Consider the following 27,462-nt stretch of genomic DNA (forward strand, 5'->3'; position numbering starts at 1 on the left):
AGCAACATAGTAGACCATGAAGACTCTACCAGCAACATAGTAGACCATGAAGACTCTACCAGCAACATAGTAGACCATGAAGACTCTACCAGCAACATAGTAGACCATGTAGACTCTACAAGCAACATAGTAGACCAGGTACATGAAGACTCTACCAGCAACATAGTAGACCATGAAGACTCTACCAGCAACATAGTAGACCATGTAGACTCTACCAGCAACATAGTAGACCAGGTACATGAAGACTCTACCAGCAACATAGAAGACCATGTAGACTCTACCAACAACATAGTAGACCAGGTACATGAAGACTCTACCAGCAACATAGTAGACCATGTAGACTCTACCAGCAACATAGTAGACCATGTACATGAAGACTCTGCCAGCAACATAGAAGACCATGTAGACTCTACCAGCAACATAGTAGACCATGTAGACTCTACCAGCAACATAGTAGACCATGTAGACTCTACCAGCAACATAGTAGACCAGGTACATGAAGACTCTACCAGCAACATAGTAGACCATGTAGACTCTACCAGCAACATAGTAGACCAGGTACATGAAGACTCTACCAGCAACATAGTAGACCAGGTACATGAAGACTCTACCAGCAACATAGTAGACCATGTACATGTAGACTCTACCAGCAACATAGTAGACCATGTAGACTCTACCAGCAACATAGTAGACCATGTAGACTCTACCAGCAACATAGTAGACCATGTAGACTCTACCAGCAACATAGTAGACCATGAAGACTCTACCAGCAACATAGTAGACCAGGTACATGAAGACTCTACCAGCAACATAGTAGACCATGTAGACTCTACCAGCAACATAGTAGACCAGGTACATGAAGACTCTACCAGCAACATAGTAGACCATGTAGACTCTACCAGCAACATAGTAGACCAGGTACATGAAGACTCTACCAGCAACATAGAAGACCATGTAGACTCTACCAGCAACATAGTAGACCATGTACATGAAGACTCTGCCAGCAACATAGAAGACCATGTAGACTCTACCAGCAACATAGTAGACCAGGTACATGAAGACTCTACCAGCAACATAGTAGACCAGGTACATGAAGACTCTACCAGCAACATAGTAGACCATGTAGACTCTACCAGCAACATAGTAGACCAGGTATATGAAGACTCTACCAGCAACATATAGTAGACCAGCAACATAGTAGACCATGTAGACTCTACCAGCAACATAGTAGACCATGTAGACTCTACCAGCAACATAGTAGACCATGTAGACTCTACCAGCAACATAGTAGACCATGAAGACTCTACCAGCAACATAGTAGACCATGTAGACTCTACCAACAACATAGTAGACCAGGTACATGAAGACTCTACCAGCAACATAGAAGACCATGTAGACTCTACCAACAACATAGTAGACCAGGTACATGAAGACTCTACCAGCAACATAGTAGACCATGTAGACTCTACCAGCAACATAGTAGACCATGTAGACTCTACCAGCAACATAGTAGACCATGTACATGAAGACTCTGCCAGCAACATAGAAGACCATGTAGACTCTACCAGCAACATAGTAGACCATGAAGACTCTACCAGCAACATAGTAGACCATGTAGACTCTACCAGCAACATAGTAGACCATGTAGACTCTACCAGCAACATAGTAGACCATGTAGACTCTACCAGCAACATAGTAGACCAGGTACATGAAGACTCTACCAGCAACATAGTAGACCATGTAGACTCTACCAGCAACATAGTCGACAATAAAGACTCTACCAGCAACATAGTAGACCAGGTACATGAAGACTCTACCAGCAACATAGTAGACCATGTAGACTCTACCAGCAACATAGTAGACCAGGTGAAGACTCTACCAGCAACATAGTAGACCATGAAGACTCTACCAGCAACATAGTAGACCATAGACTCTACCAGCAACATAGTAGACCATGTAGACTCTACCAGCAACATAGTAGACCATGAAGACTCTACCAGCAACATAGTAGACCAGGTACATGAAGACTCTACCAGCAACATACAAGACCATGTAGACTCTACCAGCAACATAGTAGACCATGAAGACTCTGTAGACTCTACCTGCAACATAGTAGACCAGGTACATGAAGACTCTACCAGCAACATAGTAGACCATGTAGACTCTACCAGCAACATAGTAGACCATGAAGACTCTACCAGCAACATAGTAGACCATGAAGACTCTACCAGCAACATAGTAGACCATGTAGACTCTACCAGCAACATAGTAGACCATGTAGACTCTACCAGCAACATAGTAGACCATGAAGACTCTACCAGCAACATAGTAGACCATGTAGACTCTACCAGCAACATAGTAGACCATGAAGACTCTACCAGCAACATAGTAGACCAGGTACATGAAGACTCTACCAGCAACATAGTAGACCATGTACATGAAGACTCTACCAGCAACATAGTAGACCATGTAGACTCTACCAGCAACATAGTAGACCATGTAGACTCTACCAGCAACATAGTAGACTCTACCAGCAACATAGTAGACCATGTAGACTCTACCAGCAACATAGTAGACCATGTAGACTCTACCAGCAACATAGTAGACCATGTAGACTCTACCAGCAACATAGTAGACCATGAAGACTCTACCAGCAACATAGTAGACCAGGTACATGAAGACTCTACCAGCAACATAGAAGACCATGTAGACTCTACCAGCAACATAGTAGACCAGGTACATGAAGACTCTACCAGCAACATAGTAGACCATGTAGACTCTACCAGCAACATAGTAGACCATGAAGACTCTACCAGCAACATAGTAGACCATGAAGACTCTACCAGCAACATAGTAGACCATGAAGACTCTACCAGCAACATAGTAGACCAGGTACATGAAGACTCTACCAGCAACATAGTAGACCAGGTACATGAAGACTCTACCAGCAACATAGTAGACCAGGTACATGAAGACTCTACCAGCAACATAGTAGACCATGTACATGAAGACTCTACCAGCAACATAGTAGACCAGGTACATGAAGACTCTACCAGCAACATAGTAGACTATGAAGACTCTACCATCAACATAGTAGACCAACATAGTAGACCATGAAGACTCTACCAGCAACATAGTAGACCAGGTACATGAAGACTCTACCAGCAACATAGAAGACCATGTAGACTCTACAAGCAACATAGTAGACCAGGTACATGAAGACTCTGCCAGCAACATAGTAGACTCTACCAGCAACATAGTAGACCATTAAGACTCTACCAGCAACATAGTAGACCATGTAGACTCTACCAGCAACATAGTAGACCATGAAGACTCTACCAGCAACATAGTAGACCATGTAGACTCTACCAGCAACATAGTAGACCAGGTACATGAAGACTCTACCAGCAACATAGAAGACCATGTAGACTCTACTCTACCAGCAACATAGTAGACCAGGTACATGAAGACTCTACCAGCAACATAGTAGACCATGTAGACTCTACCAGCAACATAGTAGACCATGTAGACTCTACCAGCAACATAGTAGACCATGTAGACTCTACCAGCAACATAGACCAGTACATGATGTAGACTCTACCAGCAACATAGTAGACCAGGTACATGAAGACTCTACCAGCAACATAGTAGACCATGTAGACTCTACCAGCAACATAGTAGACCATGTAGACTCTACCAGCAACATAGTAGACCATGAAGACTCTACCAGCAACATAGTAGACCAGGTACATGAAGACTCTACCAGCAACATAGTAGACCATGTAGACTCTACCAGCAACATAGTAGACCATGTAGACTCTACCAGCAACATAGACCAGGTACATGAAGACTCTACCAGCAACATAGTAGACCATGTAGACTCTACCAGCAACATAGTAGACCAGGTACATGAAGACTCTACCAGCAACATAGTAGACCATGAAGACTCTACCAGCAACATAGTAGACCATGTACATGAAGACTCTACCAGCAACATAGTAGACCATGTACATGAAGACTCTACCAGCAACAAGACTCTACCAGCAACATAGTAGACCATGTAGACTCTACCAGCAACATAGTAGACCAGGTACATGAAGACTCTACCAGCAACATAGTAGACCAGGACTCTACCAGCAACATAGAAGACCATGTAGACTCTACCAGCAACATAGTAGACCATGAAGACTCTACCAGCAACATATAGACCATGAAGACTCTACCAGCAACATAGTAGACATGAAGACTCTACCAGCAACATAGTAGACCATGAAGACTCTACCAGCAACATAGTAGACTACCAGCAACATAGTAGACCATGAAGACTCTACCAGCAACATAGTAGACCATGAAGACTCTACCAGCAACATAGTAGACCATGTACATGTAGACTCTACCAGCAACATAGTAGACCAGGTACATGAAGACTCTACCAGCAACATAGTAGACCATGAAGACTCTACCAGCAACATAGTAGACCAGGTACATGAAGACTCTACCAGCAACATAGTAGACCAGGTACATGAAGACTCTACCAGCAACATAGTAGACCATGTAGACTCTACCAGCAACATAGTAGACCAGGTACATGAAGACTCTGCCAGCAACATATAGACCATGTAGACTCTACCAGCACCATAGTAGACCAGGTACATGAAGACTCTACCAGCAACATAGTATACCAGCAACATAGAAGACCATGTAGACTCTACCAGCAACATAGTAGACCATGTAGACTCTACCAGCAACATAGTAGACCATGAAGACTCTACCAGCAACATAGTAGACCATGTAGACTCTACCAGCAACATAGTAGACCAGGTACATGAAGACTCTACCAGCAACATAGAAGACCATGTAGACTCTACCAGCAACATAGTAGACCATGAAGACTCTACCAGCAACATAGACCAGGTACATGAAGACTCTACCAGCAACATAGTAGACCGTGTAGACTCTACCAGCAACATAGTAGACCATGAAGACTCTACCAGCAACATAGTAGACCAGGTACATGAAGACTCTACCAGCAACATAGTAGACCATGTAGACTCTACCAGCAACATAGTAGACCAGGTACATGAAGACTCTACCAGCAACATAGTAGACCATGTAGACTCTACCAGCAACATAGTAGACCATGAAGACTCTACCAGCAACATAGTAGACCATGTAGACTCTACCAGCAACATAGTAGACCAGGTACATGAAGACTCTACCAGCAACATAGTAGACCATGTAGACTACCAGCAACATAGTAGACCATGTAGACTCTACCAGCAACATAGACCAGGTACATGAAGACTCTACCAGCAACATAGTAGACCATGTAGACTCTACCAGCAACATAGTAGACCAGGTATATGAAGACTCTACCAGCACCATAGAAGACCATGTAGACTCTACCAGCAACATAGTAGACCAGGTACATGAAGACTCTACCAGCAACATAGTAGACCATGTAGACTCTACCAGCAACATAGTAGACCAGGTACATGAAGACTCTGCCAGCAACATAGAAGACCATGTAGACTCTACCAGCAACATAGCAGACCATGTACATGAAGACTCTGCCAGCAACATAGTAGACCATGTACATGAAGACTCTACCAGCAACATAGTAGACCATGAAGACTCTACCAGCAACATAGTAGACCATGAAGACTCTACCAGCAACATAGTAGACCAGGTACATGAAGACTCTACCAGCAACATAGTAGACCAGGTACATGAAGACTCTACCAGCAACATAGTAGACCATGTAGACTCTACCAGCAACATAGTAGACCATGTACATGAAGACTCTACCAGCAACATAGTAGACCATGTAGACTCTACCAGCAACATAGTAGACCAGGTACATGAAGACTCTACCAGCAACATAGTAGACCATGAAGACTCTACCAGCAACATAGTAGACCAGGTACATGAAGACTCTACCAGCAACATAGAAGACCATGTAGACTCTACCAGCAACATAGTAGACCAGGTACATGAAGACTCTACCAGCAACATAGAAGACCATGTAGACTCTACCAGCAACATAGTAGACCAGGTACATGAAGACTCTACCAGCAACATAGAAGACCATGTAGACTCTACCAGCAACATAGTAGACCATGTACATGAAGACTCTGCCAGCAACATAGTAGACCATGTAGACTCTACCAGCAACATAGTAGACCATGAAGACTCTACCAGCAACATAGTAGACCAGGTACATGAAGACTCTACCAGCAACATAGTAGACCAGGTACATGAAGACTCTACCAGCAACATAGTAGACCAGGTCCATGAAGACTCTACCAGCAACATACCAGCAACATAGTAGACCATGTACATAGACTCTACCAGCAACATAGTAGACCATGTAGACTCTACCAGCAACATAGTAGACTCTACCAGCAACATAGTAGACCATGTAGACTCTACCAGCAACATAGACCAGGTACATGAAGACTCTACCAGCAACATAGTAGACCAGGTACATGAAGACTCTACCAGCAACATAGTAGACCATGTAGACTCTACCAGCAACATAGTAGACCATGTAGACTCTACCAGCAACATAGTAGACCATGAAGACTCTACCAGCAACATAGTAGACCAGGTACATGAAGACTCTACCAGCAACATAGTAGACCATGTAGACTCTACCAGCAACATAGTAGACCAGGTACATGAAGACTCTACCAGCAACATAGTAGACCATGTAGACTCTACCAGCAACATAGTAGACCATGAAGACTCTACCAGCAACATAGTAGACCATGAAGACTCTACCAGCAACATAGTAGACCATGAAGACTCTACCAGCAACATAGTAGACCAGGTACATGAAGACTCTACCAGCAACATAGTATACCAGGTACATGAAGACTCTACCAGCAACATAGTAGACCAGGTACATGAAGACTCTACCAGCAACATAGTAGACCATGTACATGAAGACTCTACCAGCAACATAGTAGACCATGAAGACTCTACCAGCAACATAGTAGACCAGGTACATGAAGACTCTACCAGCAACAGACATGTAGACTCTACCAGCAACATAGTAGACCATGAAGACTCTACCAGCAACATAGAAGACCATGTAGACTCTACCAGCAACATAGTAGACCAGGTACATGAAGACTCTACCAGCAACATAGTAGACCATGAAGACTCTACCAGCAACATAGTAGAGACCATGAAGACTCTACCAGCAACATAGTAGACCATGTAGACTCTACCAACAACATAGTAGACCAGGTACATGAAGACTCTACCAGCAACATAGAAGACCATGTAGACTCTACCAGCAACATAGTAGACCAGGTACATGAAGACTCTGCCAGCAACATAGAAGACCATGTAGACTCTACCAGCAACATAGTAGACCATGAAGACTCTACCAGCAACATAGACCAGGTACATGAAGACTCTACCAGCAACATAGTAGACCATGAAGACTCTACCAGCAACATAGTAGACCATGTAGACTCTACCAGCAACATAGTAGACCAGGTACATGAAGACTCTACCAGCAACATAGAAGACCATGTAGACTCTACCAGCAACATAGTAGACCATGTACATGAAGACTCTGCCAGCAACATAGAAGACAATGTAGACTCTACCAGCAACATAGTAGACCATGTAGACTCTACCAGCAACATAGTAGACCATGTACATGAAGACTCTGCCAGCAACATAGAAGACCATGTAGACTCTACCAGCAACATAGTAGACCAGGTATATGAAGACTCTACCAGCACCATAGAAGACCATGTAGACTCTACCAGCAACATAGTAGACCATGAAGACTCTACCAGCAACATAGTACACCAGGTACATGAAGACTCTACCAGCAACATAGTAGACCATGTAGACTCTACCAGCAACATAGTAGACCATGAAGACTCTACCAGCAACATAGTAGACCATGTACATGAAGACTCGACCAGCAACATATAGACCATAGACTCTACCAGCAACATAGTAGACAGGTACATGAAGACTCTACCAGCAACATAGTAGACCATGAAGACTCTACCAGCAACATAGTAGACCAGGTACATGAAGACTCTACCAGCAACATAGCAGACCATGTAGACTCTACCAGCAACATAGTAGACCAGGTACATGAAGACTCTACCAGCAACATAGTAGACCATGTAGACTCTACCAGCAACATAGACCAGTAGACTCTACAAGCAACATAGTAGACCATGTAGACTCTACCAGCAACATAGTAGACCATGTAGACTCTACCAGCAACATAGTAGACCATGAAGACTCTACCAGCAACATAGTAGACCATGTAGACTCTACCAGCAACATAGTAGACCATGTAGACTCTACCAGCAACATAGTAGACCATGTAGACTCTACCAGCAACATAGTAGACCATGTAGACTCTACCAGTAGACCATGAAGACTCTACCAGCAACATAGTGACCATGAAGACTCTACCAGCAACACAGTAGATCATGTAGACTCTACCAGCAACATAGTAGACCACGAAGACTCTACCAGCAACATAGTAGACCAGGTACATGAAGACTCTACCAGCAACATAGTAGACCATGTAGACTCTACCAGCAACATAGTAGACCATGTACATGAAGACTCTACCAGCAACATAGTAGACCATGTAGACTCTACCAGCAACATAGTAGACCAGGTACATGAAGACTCTACCAGCAACATAGTAGACCATGTAGACTCTACCAGCAACATAGTAGACCAGGTACATGAAGACTCTACCAGCAACATAGTAGACCATGTAGACTCTACCAGCAACATAGTAGACCAGGTACATGAAGACTCTACCAGCAACATAGTAGACCATGTAGACTCTACCAGCAACATAGTAGACCATGTACATGAAGACTCTACCAGCAACATAGTAGACCATGTAGACTCTACCAGCAACATAGTAGACCAGGTACATGAAGACTCTACCAGCAACATAGTAGACCACTCTGTAGACTCTACCAGCAACATAGTAGACCATGTAGACTCTACCAGCAACATAGTAGACCAGCAACATAGTAGACCATGAAGACTCTACCAGCAACATAGTAGACCATGTAGACTCTAGCAACATAGTAGCAACATGAAGACTCTACCAGCAACATAGACAATGTAGACTCTACCAGCAACATAGTAGACCAGGTACATGAAGACTCTACCAGCAACATAGTAGACCATGTAGACTCTACCAGCAACATAGTAGACCAGGTACATGAAGACTCTACCAGCAACATAGAAGACCATGTAGACTCTACCAGCAACATAGTAGACCAGGTACATGAAGACTCTACCAGCAACATAGTAGACCATGTAGACTCTACCAGCAACATAGTAGACCAGGTACATGAAGACTCTACCAGCAACATAGTAGACCATGTAGACTCTACCAGCAACATAGTAGACCAGGTACATGAAGACTCTACCAGCAACATAGAAGACCATAGACTCTACCAGCAACATAGTAGACCAGGTACATGAAGACTCTACCACCAACATAGTAGACCATGTAGACTCTACCAGCAACATAGTAGACCATGTAGACTCTACCAGCAACATAGTAGACCATGTAGACTCTACCAGCAACATAGTAGACCATGTAGACTCTACCAGCAACATAGTAGACCAGGTACATGAAGACTCTACCAGCAACATAGTAGACCATGTAGACTCTACCAGCAACATAGTAGACCATGAAGACTCTACCAGCAACATAGACCATGTAGACTCTACCAGCAACATAGACCAGTAGACTCTACCAGCAACATAGTAGACCATGTAGACTCTACCAGCAACATAGTAGACCATGTAGACTCTACCAGCAACATAGTAGACCATGTAGACTCTACCAGCAACATAGTAGACCATGTACATGAAGACTCTACCAGCAACATAGTAGACCATGTAGACTCTACCAGCAACATAGTAGACCATGTAGACTCTACCAGCAACATAGTAGACCATGTAGACTCTACCAGCAACATAGTAGACCATGTAGACTCTACCAGCAACATAGTAGACCATGAAGACTCTACCAGCAACATAGTAGACCAGGTACATGAAGACTCTACCAGCAACATAGAAGACCATGTAGACTCTACCTGCAACATAGTAGACCAGGTACATGAAGACTCTACCAGCAACATAGTAGACCATGTAGACTCTACCAGCAACATAGTAGACCATGAAGACTCTACCAGCAACATAGTAGACCATGAAGACTCTACCAGCAACATAGTAGACCATGAAGACTCTACCAGCAACATAGTAGACCAGGTACATGAAGACTCTACCAGCAACATAGTAGACCAGGTACATGAAGACTCTGCCAGCAACATAGTAGACCAGGTACATGAAGACTCTACCAGCAACATAGTAGACCATGTACATGAAGACTCTGCCAGCAACATAGTAGACCAGGTACATGTAGACTCTACCAGCAACATAGTAGACCAGGTACATGAAGACTCTACCAGCAACATAGAAGACCATGTAGACTCTACCAGCAACATAGTAGACCAGGTACATGAAGACTCTACCAGCAACATAGAAGACCATGTAGACTCTACCAGCAACATAGTAGACCAGGTACATGAAGACTCTACCAGCAACATAGTAGACCATGTAGACTCTACCAGCAACATAGTAGACCAGGTACATGAAGACTCTGCCAGCAACATAGAAGACCATGTAGACTCTACCAGCAACATAGTAGACCATGTAGAGCAACCATGTAGACTAGACCAGCAACATAGTAGACCAGGTACATGAAGACTCTACCAGCAACATAGTAGACCATGTAGACTCTACCAGCAACATAGTAGACCATGAAGACTCTACCAGCAACATAGACTCTACCAGCAACATAGTAGACCATGAAGATGCAACATAGTAGACCAGGTACATGAAGACTCTACCAGCAACATAGTAGACCATGTAGACTCTACCAGCAACATAGTAGACCATGAAGACTCTACCAGCAACATAGTAGACCATGTAGACTCTACCAGCAACATAGTAGACCAGGTACATGAAGACTCTACCAGCAACATAGAAGACCATGTAGACTCTACCAGCAACATAGTAGACCATGTACATGAAGACTCTGCCAGCAACATAGAAGACCATGTAGACTCTACCAGCAACATAGTAGACCATGTAGACTCTACCAGCAACATAGTAGACCATGTAGACTCTACCAGCAACATAGTAGACCATGTAGACTCTACCAGCAACATAGACCAGGTACATGAAGACTCTACCAGCAACATAGTAGACCAGGTACATGAAGACTCTACCAGCAACATAGTAGACCATGTAGACTCTACCAGCAACATAGTAGACCATGTAGACTCTACCAGCAACATAGTAGACCATGTAGACTCTACCAGCAACATAGTAGACCAGGTACATGAAGACTCTACCAGCAACATAGTAGACCATGTAGACTCTACCAGCAACATAGTAGACCATGTAGACTCTACCAGCAACATAGTAGACCATGTAGACTCTACCAGCAACATAGTAGACCATGAAGACTCTACCAGCAACATAGTAGACCATGTAGACTCTACCAGCAACATAGTAGACCATGAAGACTCTACCAGCAACATAGTAGACCTCTACCAGCAACATAGTAGACCATGAAGACTCTACCAGCAACATAGTAGACCATGTAGACTCTACCAGCAACATAGTAGACCATGAAGACTCTACCAGCAACATAGTAGACCAGGTACATGAAGACTCTACCAGCAACATAGTAGACCAGGTACATGAAGACTCTACCAGCAACATAGTAGACCATGTAGACTCTACCAGCAACATAGTAGACCATGTACATGAAGACTCTGCCAGCAACATAGAAGACCATGTAGACTCTACCAGCAACATAGTAGACCATGTACATGAAGACTCTGCCAGCAACATAGAAGACCATGTAGACTCTACCAGCAACATAGTAGACCAGGTACATGAAGACTCTACCAGCAACATAGAAGACCATGTAGACTCTACCAGCAACATAGTAGACCATGTACATGAAGACTCTGCCAGCAACATAGAAGACCATGTAGACTCTACCAGCAACATAGTAGACCAGGTACATGAAGACTCTACCAGCAACATAGAAGACCATGTAGACTCTACCAGCAACATAGTAGACCAGGTACATGAAGACTCTACCAGCAACATAGTAGACCATGTAGACTCTACCAGCAACATAGTAGACCATGTAGACTCTACCAGCAACATAGTAGACCATGTAGACTCTACCAGCAACATAGTACATGAAGACTCTACCAGCAACATAGTAGACCATGAAGACTCTACCAGCAACATAGTAGACCATGTAGACTCTACCAGCAACATAGTAGACCATGTACATGTAGACTCTACCAGCAACATAGTAGACCAGGTACATGAAGACTACCAGCAACATAGTAGACCATGAAGACTCTACCAGCAACATAGTAGACCATGTAGACATGAAGACTCTACCAGCAACATAGTAGACCATGTAGACTCTACCAGCAACATAGTAGACCAGGTACATGAAGACTCTACCAGCAACATAGTAGACCATGTAGACTCTACCAGCAACATAGTAGACCAGGTACATGAAGACTCTGCCAGCAACATAGAAGACCATGTAGACTCTACCAGCAACATAGTAGACCATGTACATGAAGACTCTGCCAGCAACATAGTAGACCATGTAGACTCTACCAGCAACATAGTAGACCATGAAGACTCTACCAGCAACATAGTAGACCATGTAGACTCTACCAGCAACAGACTCTACCAGCAACATATAGACCATGTAGACTCTACCAGCAACATAGTAGACCATGAAGACTCTACCAGCAACATAGTAGACCATGAAGACTCTACCAGCAACATAGTAGACCAGTAGACTCTACCAGCAACATAGTAGACCATGTAGACTCTACGAGCAACATAGTAGACCAAGACTCTACCAGCAACATAGTAGACCATGTAGACTCTACCAGCAACATAGTAGACCAGGTAGACTCTACCAGCAACATAGTAGACCATGTAGACTCTACCAGCAACATAGTAGACCATGAAGACTCTACCAGCAACATAGTAGACCATGTAGACTCTACCAGCAACATAGTAGACCATGAAGACTCTACCAGCAACATAGTAGACCATGTAGACTCTACCAGCAACATAGTAGACCATGTAGACTCTACCAGCAACATAGTAGACCATGTAGACTCTACCAGCAACATAGTAGACCAGGTACATGAAGACTCTACCAGCAACATAGTAGACCATGTAGACTCTACAAGCAACATAGTAGACCATGTAGACTCTACCAGCAACATAGTAGACCATGTAGACTCTACCAGCAACATAGTAGACCATGTAGACTCTACCAGCAACATAGTAGACCATGAAGACTCTACCAGCAACATAGTAGACCAGGTACATGAAGACTCTACCAGCAACATAGAAGACCATGTAGACTCTACCTGCAACATAGTAGACCAGGTACATGAAGACTCTACCAGCAACATAGTAGACCATGTAGACTCTACCAGCAACATAGTAGACCATGAAGACTCTACCAGCAACATAGTAGACCATGAAGACTCTACCAGCAACATAGTAGACCAGCAACATAGTAGACCAGGTACATGAAGACTCTACCAGCAACATAGTAGACCAGGTACATGAAGACTCTACCAGCAACATAGTAGACCAGGTACATGAAGACTCTACCAGCAACATAGTAGACCATGTACATGAAGACTCTACCAGCAACATAGTAGACCAGGTACATGAAGACTCTACCAGCAACATAGTAGACCAGGTACATGAAGACTCTACCAGCAACATAGAAGACCATGTAGACTCTACCAGCAACATAGAAGACCATGTAGACTCTACCAGCAACATAGTAGACCAGGTACATGAAGACTCTACCAGCAACATAGAAGACCATGTAGACTCTACCAGCAACATAGTAGACCAGGTACATGAAGACTCTACCAGCAACATAGAAGACCATGTAGACTCTACCAGCAACATAGTAGACCAGGTACATGAAGACTCTACCAGCAACATAAAAGACCATGAAGACTCTACCAGCAACATAGTAGACCAGGTACATGAAGACTCTACCAGCAACATAGAAGACCATGTAGACTCTACCAGCAACATAGTAGACCAGGTACATGAAGACTCTACCAGCAACATAGAAGACCATGTAGACTCTACCAGCAACATAGTAGACCAGGTACATGAAGACTCTACCAGCAACATAGAAGACCATGTAGACTCTACCAGCAACATAGTAGACCAGGTACATGAAGACTCTACCAGCAACATAGAAGACCATGTAGACTCTACCAGCAACATAGTAGACCAGGTACATGAAGACTCTACCAGCAACATAAAAGACCATGAAGACTCTACCAGCAACATAGTAGACCAGGTACATGAAGACTCTACCAGCAACATAGAAGACCATGTAGACTCTACCAGCAACATAGTAGACCAGGTACATGAAGACTCTACCAGCAACATAGAAGACCATGTAGACTCTACCAGCAACATAGTAGACCATGAAGACTCTACCAGCAACATAGTAGACCAGGTACATGAAGACTCTACCAGCAACATAGTAGACCATGTAGACTCTACCAGCAACATAGTAGACCATGTAGACTCTACCAGCAACATAGACCAGGTACATGAAGACTCTACCAGCAATATAGAAGACCTTGTAGACTCTACCAGCAACATAGTAGACCATGTACATGAAGACTCTGCCAGCAACATAGAAGACCATGTAGACTCTACCAGCAACATAGTAGACCATGTACATGAAGACTCTACCAGCAACATAGTAGACCATGTACATGAAGACTCTACCAGCAACATAGTAGACCATGTAGACTCTACCAGCAACATAGTAGACCAGGTACATGAAGAATCTACCAGCAACATAGTAGACCATGTACATGAAGACTCTACCAGCAACATAGTAGACCATGTACATGAAGACTCTACCAGCAACATAGTAGACCATGTAGACTCTACCAGCAACATAGTAGACCAGGTACATGAAGACTCTACCAGCAACATAGTAGACCAGGTACATGAAGACTCTACCAGCAACATAGAAGACCATGTAGACTCTACCAGCAACATAGTAGACCAGGTACATGAAGACTCTACCAGCAACATAGTAGACCAGGTACATGAAGACTCTACCAGCAACACAGTAGACCATGTAGACTCTACCAGCAACATAGTAGACCAGGTACATGAAGACTCTACCAGCAACATAGTAGACCATGTACATGAAGACTCTACCAGCAACATAGTAGACCATGAAGACCCTACCAGCAACATAGTAGACCAGGTACATGAAGACTCTACCAGCAACATAGTAGACCAGGTACATGAAGACTCTACCAGCAACATAGTAGACCATGTAGACTCTACCAGCAACATAGTAGACCATGTAGACTCTACCAGCAACATAGTAGACCATGTAGACTCTACCAGCAACATAGACCAGGTACATGAAGACTCTACCAGCAACATAGTAGACCAGGTACATGAAGACTCTACCAGCAACATAGTAGACCATGTAGACTCTACCAGCAACATAGTAGACCATGTAGACTCTACCAGCAACATAGACCAGGTACATGAAGACTACCAGCAACATAGTAGACCAGGTACATGAAGACTCTACCAGCAACATAGTAGACCATGTAGACTCTACCAGCAACATAGTAGACCATGTAGACTCTACCAGCAACATAGACCAGGTACATGAAGACTCTACCAGCAACATAGTAGACCAGGTACATGAAGACTCTACCAGCAACATAGTAGACCATGTAGACTCTACCAGCAACATAGTAGACCATGAAGACTCTACCAGCAACATAGTAGACCATGTAGATTCTACCAGCAACATAGTAGACCATGAAGACTCTACCAGCAACATAGTAGACCATGTAGACTCTACCAGCAACATAGTAGACCATGAAGACTCTACCGGCAACATAGTAGACCAGGTACATGAAGACTCTACCAGCAACATAGTAGACCAGGTACATGAAGACTCTACCAGCAACATAGAAGACCATGTAGACTCTACCAGCAACATAGAAGACCATGTAGACTCTACCAGCAACATAGTAGACCATGTACATGAAGACTCTGCCAGCAACATAGTAGACCATGTAGCCTCTACCAGCAACATAGTAGACCAGGTACATGAAGACTCTACCAGCAACATAGAAGATCATGTAGACTCTACCAGCAACATAGTAGACCAGGTACATGAAGACTCTACCAGCAACATAGAAGACCATGTAGACTCTACCAGCAACATAGTAGACCAGGTACATGAAGACTCTACCAGCAACATAGAAGACCATGTAGACTCTACCAGCAACATAGTAGACCAGGTACATGAAGACTCTACCAGCAACATAGAAGACCATGTAGACTCTACCAGCAACATAGTAGACCATGTACATGAAGACTCTGGCAGCAACATAGTAGACCATGTAGACTCTACCAGCAACATAGTAGACCATGAAGACTCTACCAGCAACATAGTAGACCATGTAGATTCTACCAGCAACATAGTAGACCATGAAGACTCTACCAGCAACATAGTAGACCAGGTACATGAAGACTCTACCAGCAACATAGTAGACCAGGTACATGAAGACTCTACCAGCACCATAGAAGACCATGTAGACTCTACCAGCAACATAGTAGACCATGTACATGAAGACTCTGCCAGCAACATAGTAGACCATGTAGACTCTACCAGCAACATAGTAGACCAGGTACATGAAGACTCTACCAGCAACATAGAAGACCATGTAGACTCTACCAGCAACATAGTAGACCAGGTACATGAAGACTCTACCAGCAACATAGAAGACCATGTAGACTCTACCAGCAACATAGTAGACCAGGTACATGAAGACTCTACCAGCAACATAGAAGACCATGTAGACTCTACCAGCAACATAGTAGACCAGGTACATGAAGACTCTACCAGCAACATAGAAGACCATGTAGACTCTACCAGCAACATAGTAGACCATGTACATGAAGACTCTGCCAGCAACATAGAAGACCATGTAGACTCTACCAGCAACATAGTAGACCATGTAGACTCTACCAGCAACATAGTAGACCATGTAGACTCTACCAGCAACATAGTAGACCATGAAGACTCTGCCAGCAACATAGTAGACCATGAAGACTCTGCCAGCAACATAGTAGACCATGTAGACTCTACCAGCAACATAGTAGACCATGAAGACTCTGCCAGCAACATAGTAGACCAGGTACATGAAGACTCTACCAGCAACATAGTAGACCAGGTACATGAAGACTCTACCAGCAACATAGTAGACCATGTAGACTCTACCAGCAACATAGTAGACCAGGTACATGAAGACTCTACCAGCAACATAGTAGACCATGTAGACTCTACCAGCAACATAGTAGACCAGGTACATGAAGACTCTACCAGCAACATAGTAGACCATGTAGACTCTACCAGGAACATAGTAGACCATGAAGACTCTACCAGCAACATAGTAGACCATGTAGATTCTACCAGCAACATAGTAGACCATGAAGACTCTACCAGCAACATAGTAGACCATGTAGACTCTACCAGCAACATAGTAGACCATGTAGACTCTACCAGCAACATAGTAGACCATGAAGACTCTACCAGCAACATAGTAGACCATGTAGACTCTACCAACAACATAGTAAGTGATCAATACATTCTGAATACAAACCTGTTAATGTACATGTGAATGGGCTTCTTGGTATTTTCTGACTGCAGAAAAAGAAGCTGCGCAATAACCAAACTTGATATGTTATCATCTATCTGAAATAAAATATGTATTAAAAAACAAGTACAAGTATAAACTCATAAATACCAACTTCATAAACACAAAAAATTACAGAGACCTCTCAAAACTGACTAACAGAAGGGATTGTCCAAGTGTCCATTAACCCTTAAATGGTCCAAACAGATTGACATTCAAATTCGTAGTGCTACAAAAGTAGATCTACTTTTTTTTACATATTTTTGAATACAGTGGACCCCCGCATAACGATCACCTCCGAATGCCACCAATTATGTAAGTGTATTTATGTAAGTGCGTTTGTACGTGTATGTTTGGGGGTCTGAAATGGACTAATCTACTTCACAATATTCCTTATGGGTACAAATTCGGTCAGTACTGGCACCTGAACATACTTCTGGAGTGAAAAAATATCGTTAACCGGGGGTCCACTGTATAACAAAAAAATTGTAGACAAAAGTTTTTTACACGTTTTCACATGTAAAACAAAACAAAAAAAAAAGATCTACATTTTTTACATACTTTCAGATGTTGAAAAAACGCATATATACGTTTGGACCATTTAAGGGTTAAATTTTTGTAATTTGAACATACATACAGAGGTACAAAAAAATACAGGTAAAAGCAGCATGCCAAAGCCACTTGTATGCATAGCATTACAGGCTGGCTTAAAATTAACTTAAGATTAACTAAGCAATGATGTAATCAGTGATAAAACATTATTGTAAACAGATAACAATAAAGCACAAATGAGATTACAAAGACAGGTCATATGGTTGCATGCATTGCTATACATTCAGTCGAATGGAGTATTCTGTTAGGTAGTGTATTTAAAAAATAACAAAGTTAGATTGGGTTTTAGGTTTAACATTTATGTGATAAAATTGTGAGAAACATTTAAGATATACAATTTATAAGGTTCAGTTATTCAGTATTTATTTGGTTTTGGGTGAGTAAGTGATCTTTGAGAAGAGACTTGAATTTATAAACAAGTAGTGTTTCTTTTATATTTACAGGTAATGAATTCCAGATTTTAGGGCCTTTTATGTGCATTGAGTTTTTGCATAGCGTGAGATGGACACGAGGAACATCAAAGAGTGATCTGTGCCTTGTGTTATGGTCATGTGTTCTGTTGAGGTTGGCAAGGAGATGTTTGAGGGGAGGGTTAATATCAGAGTTAAGTGTTCTATGTATATAATAGGTGCAGTAATAAGTATGGATGTTTTGTATGGTGAGTATGTTTAGTGTTTTGAATATTGGTGGAGTGTGCTGCCTGTAGTGGGAATTTGTTATCATTCTGACTGCAGCCTTTTGTTGGGTAATTAGTGGTCTGAGATGGTTAATTGTTGTTGAGCCCCATGCACAAATTCCATAGGTGAGATAGGGGTAAATAAGAGTGTGATATAGGGCCAGGAGGGCTGACTGTGGAACATAGTACCGTATCTTCAATAGTATGCCTACGGTCTTGGAAATTTTCTTAGAAATTTGTTGTATATGTGTACGAAATTTGAGTCTATTATCAAGGTGGATTCCTAAGAATTTTCCCTCTGTTAGCTTTGTGATAGGTGATCCTTTTATCATTATGTTAAGAGGGACATCTGTAGCTCTGTTACCAAACTGAATGAAGTAGGTTTTGTTAATGTTTAGTGTAAGTTTGTTAGTCCTCATCCAGGTAGATATTTTCTGTAATTCGGTATTTACAGTATTGGCTAGCGTGACTGGGCTCGGGTGAGAGAAGACATATGTAGTGTCATCTGCAAATAGTGTGGGTCTGAGTAATTGCGAAGCATTTGGTAGGTCATTTATGTATAGGAAAAAGAGAAGAGGGCCAAGGACACTTCCCTGTGGGACACCAACTGTAATTGGTTGTGCAGAAGAGTTTGCCCCATTTGCGTACACATATTGGCTTCTGTTACTGAGGTATGAATTGAGGTAGTTGAGGGAGTGCCCTCCTATACCATAGTGTGACAATTTTATGTGGAGCAAGTCATGGTCAACTGTATCAAAAGCTTTACGTAAGTCAATGAAGATCCCCAGTGGGACTTCTTTTTTCTCTACTGCAGTGTATATATGTTCTAGCATGTGGATAATAGCATCATTAGTATTTTTATTAGGCCCGAATCCAAATTGGCAGGGGCTGAGTATGTTCTGGGAGATGAGGTAGGAGTAGATTCGTTTATGAATTAATTTTTCGAAGGTTTTTGAGAGAGGGCGTAAGTTGGATATTGGCCTACAGTTGTTCAACTCTGTTTCATCTCCTCCTTTATGGATCGGGGTGACCCTTGCTATTTTGAGAACTGTAGGGAAGGTGGAGGATTCAATGGATTTGTTAAAGAGTGTTGCAATGATTGGTGATAACACTTATGACACTTTTTTGTATAAAAAGGGTGGTAAGGTATTTAAATCTCCTGCCTTGTTTTTTAGTGCATTGATAATAAGGGAGACTTCGTATGGGTTAATCGGAGCTAGGAACAGTGTGTTCGGGTAGTTGCCAGTGAGGTAGTCATTTGGTGGTGTATCTGAGCTTGGGATTTTATTGGCAAGGTTTTGTCCTATAGTGGAGAAGAAATCATTGAGTCTGTTTGCTGTTTCTGTTGGTGGGAGTTGGGGTTCATCTGATTTTGCTAATTTTATTTCGCTATTTCGTGATATCTTTTTTGTTCCTAGAATTTCTGATAAGGTTTTCCAGGTCTTTTTTATATCACATCGTAAGTTGGATAATCTGTTCTCATAATACAATTTTTTTGCCCTTCTTATCAGGCTGGTTAGGATTGACGAGTAACATTTTGTTTGGTCTCTGGTTATGTGACCCATTTTGTACTGTTTTTCATATCGGTGTTTTGTATTTATGGATTTGAGAATGCTGGGTGTTAGCCAGGGACTGTTCAGTCTCTTAGCTGTCAAATGTTTAGTTTTTTTAGGGCAGTGCTTGTTATAGAGGTACTGGGTCTTTTTTAGAAAATTATTAATACATTCGTCAATATCTGTATAGATTTCTAGCTCAGTGTGCCAGTCAATGTTTGTTACTGCTGTTGTGAAGTTATTAATGGCTGCCTCATTGTGAAGTCTGAAGGTGACTTTAGAAGTGTCTTGGGGTAATTTACCAAGAGTTGTTATGAGGAAAGTAGGGTAGTGGTCTGTGGTATTATCTGTAATTATGCCTGATTTTAAAGGGGATATGGTGTTGGTCAAGATATGGTCAAGTAGGGAAACACTAGTCTCTGTAACTCTTGTAGGTTTTGTTACTGTTGGTAGCAACATGCAGTTACTCATTGTGTTTGTGAATTCAGTAATGTGTGGGTCCTGGTCTTGCAGGAGATTTATATTGAAGTCACCTGAGAGTAGTAAGTGATCTTTGTTCATGCATGCATCAGTTATCATACTTCCTAGGTTTTGACTAAATTGGCTAATGTTTGACTGAGGAACTCTGTACATGTTTATCAATGTGAGAGGTTTTTGTAGGTATTTGGATTTGAATTTAGCTATTATATATTCCCCATGTTCATCCCATGTGCAAGTATTAGTGATACATTCTAGTTGGTCTGAGTAGTATATAGCTGTGCCACCCCCTTGTTGGTCTGGCCTACAGTTGTGTATGGCTGTGTAACCAGGAATGGCATAGACATCTGTAGTATCAGGCTTTAGCCAGGTTTCAGTTAGTGTAATGATGGCCATATTGGCATGCAAGGAATTTAGTAATGCTATGAGGTCATCGTAATGCTTGCTTAAAGATCTGATATTGTAGTTAAAGACAGTTGTTGTTGGCTCTGAGGAGTGCCTTTGATTGTTCTGCTGTGTAGTAATTACAATTACTGTTTGATTCATTTAAGTCATTAAATAAGAGGTTGGTATCAGGATCAATGCTTGTAATTATAAGATTTGTAGTGAATCTATAGTTAGAATTAAGTATAAAACAAAGTAAATAGTCTAAAGCTAAAAAATAGCACCTGAATTATTTAACCTTTTCAGGGTTCGTCCCGTAGATCTATGGCTTTACGTTGAGTGTCCAAACCATAGATCTACGCCAAAATTCTAGCACCATCAAATTTAGCGCGAAAGTGCTCATAGGCCTACATGTGAGAGAATGGGTCTGCGCGGTGGGTGTGCACCATAAACAAAAAATCTAGGCGCCTGCATAGCATTGTGGGAACGCCGGCTCAGTCACCCTTGTTCACCATGCCTTGTCGCAAGTCAGCTCTCACTCCCCAGAAAATTGGGACTCTCCTCTTCCTATCTGATAGTTCTGACACTGATGGAAGTGGAAATGAAGACGAATTCTACGGCTTTGATCAGTTAGTGACCGAAAAGAATGACCAGGATATTGATAATAGTGCAGAAAACCCTGACGATCCTCAGCCTTCTACCTCTGGTGTGGGCACTCGTGACTCACGGTCGGTTGTTCCTCAACGCAAGAGAAAACTAATATTTTCGCGTGGCCAGGCTTCTGACTTCAGTAATGACGATGATAGTGACGTGGATTGTGATTTTATTGCGCTCGACGATCAGTCGAGTAGTGATAGTGAGGAATCATATTCACCAGTGAAGCGTCGGTATGCTCGCCACCGCATGTGCTTAGGTAGTGTACCCTATGCTGTGCCCATGGGACGGAGTACATCCCATGGCCCTACACCAGTTTTAGGTAGTGATAGTGAGGATGATGTGGCTACACTTGGCATGGATAGACCACAGGCATCAGTGGATGGTGTTAATGGTGATGGTAGTGGCCCTGCCATGCGTGACTCACCAGGCCACGCTGGGACCCACGCTGCTGACTCGTCAGTTCAAGGACAAAGTGGAGCGTCAGCCACCAGCCTGCCACAACCACAACCACCCGTACAACCAGCCTATGATGTCCAGTATCCACCAGCATACCGTATGTGGGATTGGCAGCAAAATCCCAATTTTGTTCCCAAGCCTCACCACTTTGATGACTCTCAAAGTGGAATTCTACCCACTTGTCCCCTTGGAACCACGGCCAATGAACTGGAATTCTTTGAATTATTCTTTGACCAGCCATTGATGGAAATTATTGTCAGGGAAAGTAATAAGTATTTTGAGTACACCATGGCAAATACGATCTTATCACCACAGTCAAGACTACACAGGTGGAAAGAGACGACTGTTGCAGAAATGTATTTGCTTTTTGCAACAATAATGCTTATGCCTCACGTCTATAAGCATAATATAAAAGCATACTGGTCCACAGATCGGCTAATTTCTACCCCGGTCTTCAGTGAAATCATACCAGTGAACAGGTTTATCTTACTGTTATGTATGTTGCACTTCTCTGACAAAACCAGGCCTGACAGAAGTGACAGGTTATACAAGATTAGAAATGTTTTCATGTATCTCAAACAAAAGTTCAGGATATACTTTTATCCATTCAAGAATCTTGTAATTGACGAGTCTTTGATTTTGTTCAAAGGTAGACTGTCATTCAAGCAGTATATACCGAGCAAGAGAAAACGCTTTGGTATAAAACTGTTTGTACTCTGTGATTGTGACAGTGGCCTGGTGTTGGATATTGTTGTATACACGGGTAGTAAAACATTGAAAGATACCAAGATGTTATTGGGTATCTCAGGTGACGTAGTGAGAAACATGATGGCACCTTATCTTGGTAAGGGGCATACATTATATACTGATAACTGGTACACAAGCCCATTACTCAGTGATTTCATGTGAGTGAACAAGACAGATGTGTGTGGCACAGTGCGTTCTAATCGTAAACATATGCCCAGGCTCAACGCAGGTGCTCGTGGTGATGACGTGCAGGTGTTTACTGCCAATGACATCATGGCATTACGGTGGCATGACAAACGAGATGTCACATTGTTGACAACCATTCACCGTAATGAAATGCAAGACAGTGGCAAAGTTGATCGAGTGACTAATGAACGTATTCGAAAACCAGTGTCAGTGATTGATTATACACAAAACATGCGCTTGGTTGACAAGTATGACATGCAGATTGGTTTTGTTGACTGTGTTCGTAAGAGTTACAAGTGGTACATGAAACTTTTCTTCCATCTCATGGACATTTCAATGCTCAATGCATATAATATGTACCAAATAAAGACTGGCAACAGACCACTGTATGGTGAATTTTGTTTGTCTGTTGTCAGACAACTCATAATGAAGTACCAGGTAACAACACCTGCTATACAACATGGTCCTCGAATTCCTCAGGAAATACCCAAGCGTTTGAGGAGAGAAGGTGATCATTTCATAATACAGCTTCCTTCAACTCAGAAGAAATTTGCTCAGAAGAGATGCATTGTCTGTGCACAAACAAAACGACGGCAACAAAGATGCAAAGACACTCGGTTTATGTGTGAGGAATGTAAGGTGCCTCTGTGCATGGTGCCTTGTTTCAAGGAGTTCCACAAGCTCCAGCAGTTTTAAAACCATGTCCAGTGATTGTAAATATGTAAATATATGATAGAACATTAGTATTATACAATATTTGTGCATGTTTATTGTAATAAACAACAGTGGTAAACAATAATATGATAATAACTTTAGTGCGGTTATTGTGTTCAATACAGTGAGTTTATATATATACATTATATACAGTATTGGTCTCTCAGGCCCCAAATGTTAGTAGGAATAGAAAAAAATTGGAAAAGAAAAGAAAAAACAACTAAAACCACAAAATAATTAATGCGCGTATGTGGAATTTGTCGATGTTGCCGCCACCACATCATTTTTGACAAACTTCTTGGCACTGTATCTTTGTAAGTACTGATCAGATTTTTTTTTTGTCTTATTACCTTCACAAAAATATGCTCTTTAATTCTGTAAGAAAAAATAATTTTTTTTTTTTTCAAAATTTCTTGGACACTGGAGCACCACTTCAGAATTTTGGCCTTGGACCCTGAAAGGGTTAACAAATGTAAAAATAATGAGCTAAGGTAGTTTTTTTTTTTAAAGCTAAAATAAAGGAGACAATATAAAAGGGACTAAAATAATTTGTGGTGAACAAATAAAGTGATGATCAAATAATGGAGCGTGGGAATATGATAGTAATTAGTAGTACTTTAAAGGTAATTCTTTAAAGTTAGAATTAGGGAAAACAATATAAAAGGGACTAATATAAGTTGTGGTGAACACTAAAGTGGTAATCAAATAAATGAGCTTTGGAATACAGTGGACCCCCGCATAACGATGGCATCACATAGCGATTAATCCGCATACCGCTTGCTTTAATCGCAAAATTTTTGCCGCGCATACCGATTAAAAACCCGCTCACCGATTTTCGTCTGAGACGCGTCCAATGTGCGCCCTCAGCCAGCCTCACATGTGCCGCCCATGCCATTGTTTACCAGCCAGCCTCCGCGGTAACATCCAAGCATACACTCGGAATATTTCGTATTATTACAGTGTTTTCGGTGCTGTTTCTGGAAAATAAGTGACCATGGGCCCCAAGAAAGCTTCTAGTGCCAACCCTACACCAATAAGGGTGAGAATTACAATAGAAATGAAGAAAGAGATCATTGATAAGTATGAAAGTGGAGTGCGTATAGCCGACCTAGTCAAGCTGTACAAGAAACCCCAATCAACCATCGCTACTATTGTGGGCACCAGAAAGACAATCAAGGAAGCTGTTCTTGCCAAAGGTTTAACTGTGTTTTCGAAACAAAGATCGCAAGTGATGGAAGATGTTGAGAGACTCTTATTGGTGTGGATAAATGAAAAACAGCTAGCAGGAGATAGTGTCTCTCAAGCGATCATATGTGAAAAGGCTAGGAAGTTGCATGAGGATTTAATTAAAAAAATGCCTGCAACTAGTGATGATGTGAGTGAATTTAAGGCCAGCAAAGGTTGGTTTGAGAGATTTAAGAAGCGTAGTGGCATCCATAGTGTGATAAGGCATGGTGAGTCTGCCAGTTCGGACCACAAAGCGGCTGAAAAATATGTGCAGGAATTCAAGGAGTACATAGACAGTGAAGGACTGAAACCTGAACAAGTGTTTAATTGTGATGAAACAGGCCTGTTCTGGAAGAAAATGCCAAGCAGGACCTACATTACTCAGGAGGAAAAGGCACTCCCAGGACATAAGCCTATGAAAGACAGGCTTACTTTGTTGATGTGTCCCAATGCTAGTGGTGATTGCAAAGTTAAGCCTTTATTAGTGTATCACTCTGAAACTCCCAGAGCGTTCAGGCAAAAGAATGTCCTCAAGGATAATTTGTGTGTGCTGTGGAGGGCAAACAGTAAGGCATGGGTCACTAGGGACTTTTTCTATAACTGGTTACACCATGCATTTGCCCCCAATGTGAAAGATTACCTAACTGAAAAGAAATTAGACCTTAAGTGCCTCCTGGTGTTAGACAATGCCCCTGGTCATCCTACAGACGTGGCAGAGCGACTTTATGGGGACATGAGCTTCATTAAGGTGAAGTTTTTGCCTCCTAATACCACTCCTCTCCTGCAGCCCATGGACCAGCAGGTTATTGCAAACTTCAAAAAACTGTACACAAAAGCTCTGTTTGAAAGGTGCTTTGTAGTGACCTCAGAAACTCAACTGACTCTAAGAGAGTTTTGGAGAGATCACTTTAATATCCTCAATTGTGTAAACCTTATAGGTAAGGCTTGGGAGGGAGTGACTAAGAAGACCTTGAACTCTGCTTGGAAGAAACTGTGGCCAGAATGTGTAGACAAAAGGGATTTTGAAGGGTTTGAGGCTAAGCCTGAGATGATTATGCCACTTGAGGAATCCATTGTGGCATTGGGAAAGTCCTTGGGGTTGGAGGTTAGTGGGGAGGATGTGGAAGAGTTGGTGGAGGAGGACAATGAAGAACTAACCACTGATGAGCTGATAGATCAACTTCAAGAGCAAGAGGCCAGACCTGGGGAAACTGGTTCAGAGGAGGGGAGAGAGAAATTGAAGAAGTTGCCTACTACAAAGATTAAGGAAATCTGTGCAAAGTGGCTTGAAGTGCAAACATTCATGGACGAAAATCACCCTCACACAGCTATTGCAAGCCGTGCTGGTGATTATTACATTGACAATGTTGTGAAACACTTTAGGCAAGTCATAAAGGAACGAGAGGTACAGGCCACTATGGACAGATATCTTGTGCGAAAGAAGTCCAGTGACTCTGAAGCTGGCCCTAGTGGCATTAAAAGAAGAAGGGAAGTAACCCCAGAAAAGGACTTGCTACCTCAAGTCCTAATGGAAGGGGATTCCCCTTCTAAACACTAACACTCTCTCTCCCCTCCTCCCATCCCATCAATCATCACCAGATCTTCAATAAAAGTAAGTGTCATGTAAGTGTGCATGCCTTTTTCAGTTTGTGTGTATTAAAATTAACATTTCATGTGGTAAAAAAATTTTTTTTTCATACTTTTGGGTGTCTTGCACGGATTAATTTTATTTCCATTATTTCTTATGGGGAAAATTCATTCACATAACGATTATTTCGCATAACAATTACCCCTCTTGCACGGATTAAAATCGTTAACCGGGGGTCCACTGTATAATGGAAAAATAGTGAACTTATTACACTTTAGCACCTGAGAATAGCACCTTGATTATTTTAAC

At 42.2% G+C, this 27,462-nt stretch overlaps 1 protein-coding gene across 1 annotated transcript in view; it reads right to left on the reverse strand.

The window, feature by feature from the left end:
- Window positions 1–27,462, reverse strand: part of LOC138851208 (ATP-dependent Clp protease proteolytic subunit-like) — a 193,088-nt gene that overhangs the window by 85,943 nt on the left and 79,683 nt on the right. The window contains exon 2 of the mRNA XM_070080055.1: window positions 17,844–17,935. Coding sequence (XP_069936156.1) covers window positions 17,844–17,935 — 92 coding nt within the window. The remainder of the gene's footprint in view (window positions 1–17,843; window positions 17,936–27,462) is intronic.

Source organism: Cherax quadricarinatus, unplaced genomic scaffold, assembly GCF_038502225.1.
Source record: "Cherax quadricarinatus isolate ZL_2023a unplaced genomic scaffold, ASM3850222v1 Contig112, whole genome shotgun sequence".
In the NCBI taxonomy this organism is placed as follows: domain Eukaryota; kingdom Metazoa; phylum Arthropoda; class Malacostraca; order Decapoda; family Parastacidae; genus Cherax; species Cherax quadricarinatus.